Genomic DNA, 4816 nt, shown 5'->3' with positions numbered 1-4816 from the left:
TCACTGAGCGACATCCCCTCAGGGTGTCTGTTGTTGCTGGGGGGGGTTGCTCACTTTTGATTTTTTTCTCATTTTCTTTACTGTATTCGTTTCTGTTTCAACAGGAAACCTATTTCTGGATCTCCTCTTCGCGTTCGTCCAAAACCAGCTGATCTGGGAGTACCACAGCTCGAACAATGGAGCAGTTAGAATGAAAAAGCCCAGCTTTAAGTCTCCACTCAGCCCTGAAGGTGAGGACCTATCTTATCCTGGTCTACCTCCTAGGGGTGTTGTGAGGATAAAACAAGGAGGGGGAGAACCATTTACTTCACCCTGAGCTTCTTGGAGGAAGGCTGGGATAAAAAAAATAGACAAATCTTACACAGATCTGGATTATGGCAACTATGTATATTACAAAGTATATACCCCCCTCACCCATGGGATACTTAAGATAGCTGAGAGAAATAACTCCAGTTTTACAGATAACCAAATCATAAGAAAGGCCATGCTGATTCAAACCAAGGTTCATCAAGTCTAGCAGTCTGTTCACACAGAGGCCAACCAGGTGCCTCTAGGAAGCCCACAAACAAGATGACTGCAGCAGCATTGTCTTGCCTGTGTTCCTCAGCACTTATTCTAATAATAGGCATGCTCTTCTGATCCTGGAGAATATAGGTATGAATCATGGCTGGTATCCATTTTTACTAGTAGCCATGAATAGCCCTCTCCTCCATGAACATGTCCACCCTGAAAGCCTTCAAAGTTGGCAGCCATCACATCATCCTGGGGCAGGGAGTTCCACAATTTTAACTGTGCGTTGTGTGAAGAAATACTTCTTTTTGTCTGTTTTGAATTTCTCACCCTCCAGCTTCAGCAATGACCCCACGGTCTAGCATTATGAGAAAAGCTTCTCCCTGTCCACTCTCTCCATACCGTGCATAATTTTATACACCTCTATTATGTCTCCCCTTATCCCCCTTCTTTCCAAGCTAACCAGCCTTAAGCGTTTTAACCACTTCTCATAGGGCAGTTGCTCCAGTCCCCTGATTATTTTGGTTGCTCTTTTCTGCACCTTCTCAAGCTCTGCAATATCCTTTAGTTGTGGTGACCAGAACAGTACACAGTATTCCAAGTGTGGTCTCACCATAGATTTGTACAAGGGCAGTATGGTATCAGCAGTTTTATTCTCTAGTCCTCGTCTAATTATGGCCACCATGGAATTTGCCTTTTTTACAGCGGCCATACACTGGGTTGACATCTTCATCAAGCTATCCACTACCACCCCAAGATCCCTTTCTTGGTCTGTTGCTGCCAGCACAGATCCCATCAGTGTATATATGTATAGGTGAAGTTGGGATTTTTTGTCCCAATATGCATTACTTTATATTTGCTCACATTGAATCTCATTTGCCATTTTTCTGTGTGTGTTTTTAAAAGAAAATGAAGGATAAAGTCTTGCAGCACCTTAGAGACCAACAAGATTTTCAGGGTATGAGCTTTCGAGAGTTTGACTTCAAGCGTTGACTTTGGTAAGCTCATACCCCGAAAACCTTATTGTACTACTGGTGTACTACTGGACTCAAATCTGTTCTACTGCAGACCGACGTGGCCACCCTCTGAAACTATCAAAACGGATGCTGTTACATACAGAAAGCAGTTTGTGTAATGTGTGTGTGTGTGTGGGGGGGGGGTGTATTTGTACCCCTATGAGGATTCTTGCATGCCAGACTTGGCAGAGGCAGATGTGTGGAGTCTCCAGAAGGCAGGCAACATTGCAGAGTAGGCAGAAGGAGGCATTTTTAGTGCAACCCTAAGAACACTTTCCTGGGAGTAAGCCCCTTTGAACAGACTTGAGAAGGACTCTGAGCAGACCAGCTTAAGATTGCTCTCTCTGTCTCCCCAAGAATGTAAGCCACCACCGTGTGTTAACACTTAATCCATCTCACAAGGCAGCTACCCTTTCCCCCAGGTCATCTCTTCAGGAGATGTGAACAAGGCACACATTTCTCATCCTTCACGGTCTTGCCCCCATCCCATGGCACCACACAGCTCCTGCGGACAGACAATCCTCCTCCCATAAACTGCATTCTCTTTCCACTACTGTTGAACACACACACATCACCTGTCTTACACTGAATTGGACCCTTGGTCCATCATGGTCAGTACTGTGAACTCAAAGTGGCAGCGCCTCTCTGGGGTCTCTGGTAAGAGGTCTTTCGCATCACCCACTGCCTGGTCCTTTTTATCTACAGATGCTGGCGACTGAGTCTGGGACCTTCTGCATGGAAAGCAGAGGCTCTTCCACTGAGCCACAGCCCCTCCCCAGGGGCTGGCCAGAGGGATGAAATACAAGTGCTCATCCTGAACCTGGGCACAGTGTGGTGCCTGCCTGTATCCTGATCAATGCCTACTGCCAGTGTGGTGCAGAGGTTAAGAGCAGTGGACTCTAATCTGGTGAACTGGGTTGGATTCCCCACTCCCTCCACATGATCGGCAGACTCTAATCTGAAGAACAGGGTTCGATTCCCCACTCCTCCACACGAAACCTGCTGGGTGACTTTGGGCTAGTCAGTTCTCTTCGAGCTCTCTCAGCCTCACCTACCTCACAGGGTGTCGGTTCTGGGGAGAGGAAGGGAAGGAGATTGTAACCCAGCATGATTCTCCTTAAGATCATATAAAAACCTACTCTTCTTCTTCATCCTACATCCTCCAGCTGCTGCTGCTGAGCAGACAGGGAACATATTCTGCACAAGCCAAGTGCTCCAGCTAAAATACACAATGTGCCACTCTGCTCAGCCCAATACAGAGGCAGCTCATTCTGCCAAATTTGGCTCCCTATAAACTGTGTCAATATTGTCCAGCACAATCTTGCTATTAGTCATCCCGACTGCTGCAGGCTTCCTTGGGCAGTGCCCCAAGCCCCCCCACCCCAAATCCTCCATCATGGCCTGCTGCATATCAAGAGCAGGGATACTGAAAATCAGCTGGAGCCGCCTTGGTCTCTTCCTTCTTTTTGCAACTGAGCCAGTCCTGAGCAGACTTAGCAGAGGGAAAACTCCCGGATCCTGTGCCACCTGCCTGGGCACGAACCAGCACAGGGTTAGGATGGGTTCTGAGGTGGTTCAGCATGCTGGAATTGGTGAGGTGCCTTATCGCCTTCCCCCGACTGATCTCCTTCCCACACAGAAGGCACTCCACTAACCGAGGGTCCTCCTTCGGGCGGAAGTGCTCCCACACAGCAGACCTGCGTCGTTTCTCCCCCTGTCTCCCACTGGGACTGGCAGCTTTGGGCTCTGAGGAAGGGGCGGGAGGAAGAGACTGAGAGAGCTCATCAACATGGGGGTGCTCCTCCTGCTCAACAACAGAGGGCTCCTCCAAGGGTGACCCCTTGGTCACCAGAAGATCCAGAGAAGCCACTCTGCTGTCTGCACCAGGTGAACTTGGGAACATCAGAACAAGGTCAGCTTGCTCCTCACGTTCCAGGGCGTTCCCCTCCTCAAGGGGGAAGCCCTCCGACCTCGGATTTAAAGCCCCCTCTTCATCCCACCCCCGTTCCCCCAGGGGATGAACTCCTGCAACTCTGGCTGGCTCGCTGGTCCCTGGAGGAGAAACCTGGCTGAGGCCCTTTCTACATTCTGAGCAACGAGAAGGCGCATCCCTTGGGTGGTTTTTTAGATGTGGACCGAATTGTGTATTCTCAAAGAAGCTCTTTCCACATCCTGTACACTTATAGGGTCCTTTTTGTGCATGAACTTTTCGATGGGCGCTCAGGCTGGTGCTGTGACGGAAGGCCTTTCCGCAAACCAGGCACGTAAAGGGTTCCGTTCTCGTGTGGAGTTTTCGATGTGCGCTAAGGGTCGTGCTGTGGCAGAAGCTCTTCCCACACTCCGAGCAGGTGAAGGGCTCCTTTCTTGCGTGGAGTTTTCGATGTGCGCTAAGACTCGTGCTGTGGCAGAAGCTCTTCCCACACTCCAGGCACTTATACGGCCTCTCCCCCGTATGGATCCTTTGATGGGAAGTCAGACGTGTGCTATGACTGAAACTCTTCCCACACTCCAGGCATTTATAAGGTTTCTCCCCTGAGTGCATTCGTTGATGTCTAACGAGACACGTGCTCAAACGGAAGTTTTTCCCACACTCCAAGCACTGATAGGGTTTCTCCCCCGTGTGGATCCGTTGATGTGAAATCAAGCTGGTGGTGCGACTGAAGCTCTTTCCGCATTCCGAACACTGATACGGTTTCTCCCCTGTGTGGATTCTCTGATGTTCCGTCAGGTATGCACTAAGAGTGAAGCTCTTTCCACACTCAGAACACTGATAAGGTCTCTTCCCCGTGTGAATCCTCTGATGTGAGCTACGGCTCGTGCTCAGACGGAAGCTCTTCCCACACTCCAAGCATTTGTATGGTTTCTCCCCCGTGTGGAGCCTCTGATGTGAAGTGAGGTGTGTGTTGTGACGGAATCGCTTCCCACACTGTAGGCACTGGAAGGGCTTCTCCCCTGTGTGCATCCTCTGATGGGAAGCAAGGCCTGTGCTTTGTGTGAAGGTTTTTCCACACTCCAGGCATTTATATGGTTTCTCACCCGTGTGAATCCTTTGATGCACTGTCAGGTTTGCAGCCCGACTGAAACTCTTTCCACACACCAAACACTCATACGGTTTTTCGCCTGTGTGGATTCGGGAATGTGTCTCCAACTTTGACTTACAACTGAACATTTTCCTGCACGAAGGGCACTGGTAGTTTCCTTTCCCCATGGGATACTCTTGATGGATCAGAGTTTCACGGACGTTATCACTCTGACAAACCACAGGTGTATTCATCCAGTTCTCGGCTTCA

General features: G+C 49.5%; 1 protein-coding gene across 1 annotated transcript; it reads right to left on the bottom strand.

Moving 5' to 3' along the window:
• Nucleotides 1-2937: 2937 nt before the first annotated feature.
• LOC130494008 (zinc finger protein 883-like) lies at nucleotides 2938-4816 on the bottom strand. Its single transcript, XM_056867639.1, has one exon. The coding sequence runs from the start codon at nucleotides 4798-4800 to the stop codon at nucleotides 2938-2940; it is 1863 nt and encodes a 620-aa protein (XP_056723617.1). The 5' UTR covers nucleotides 4801-4816.

This window comes from Euleptes europaea, chromosome 2, assembly GCF_029931775.1.
Source record: "Euleptes europaea isolate rEulEur1 chromosome 2, rEulEur1.hap1, whole genome shotgun sequence".
In the NCBI taxonomy this organism is placed as follows: Eukaryota; Metazoa; Chordata; class Lepidosauria; order Squamata; family Sphaerodactylidae; genus Euleptes; species Euleptes europaea.
This window is presented reverse-complemented; position numbering and strand designations above follow the sequence as displayed.

Excerpts from the sequence above, each read along its gene's own strand:
- LOC130494008 (XM_056867639.1), bottom strand. The coding sequence starts at position 4,800 with ATGAATACACCTGTGGTTTGTCAGAGTGATAACGTCCGTGAAACTCTG.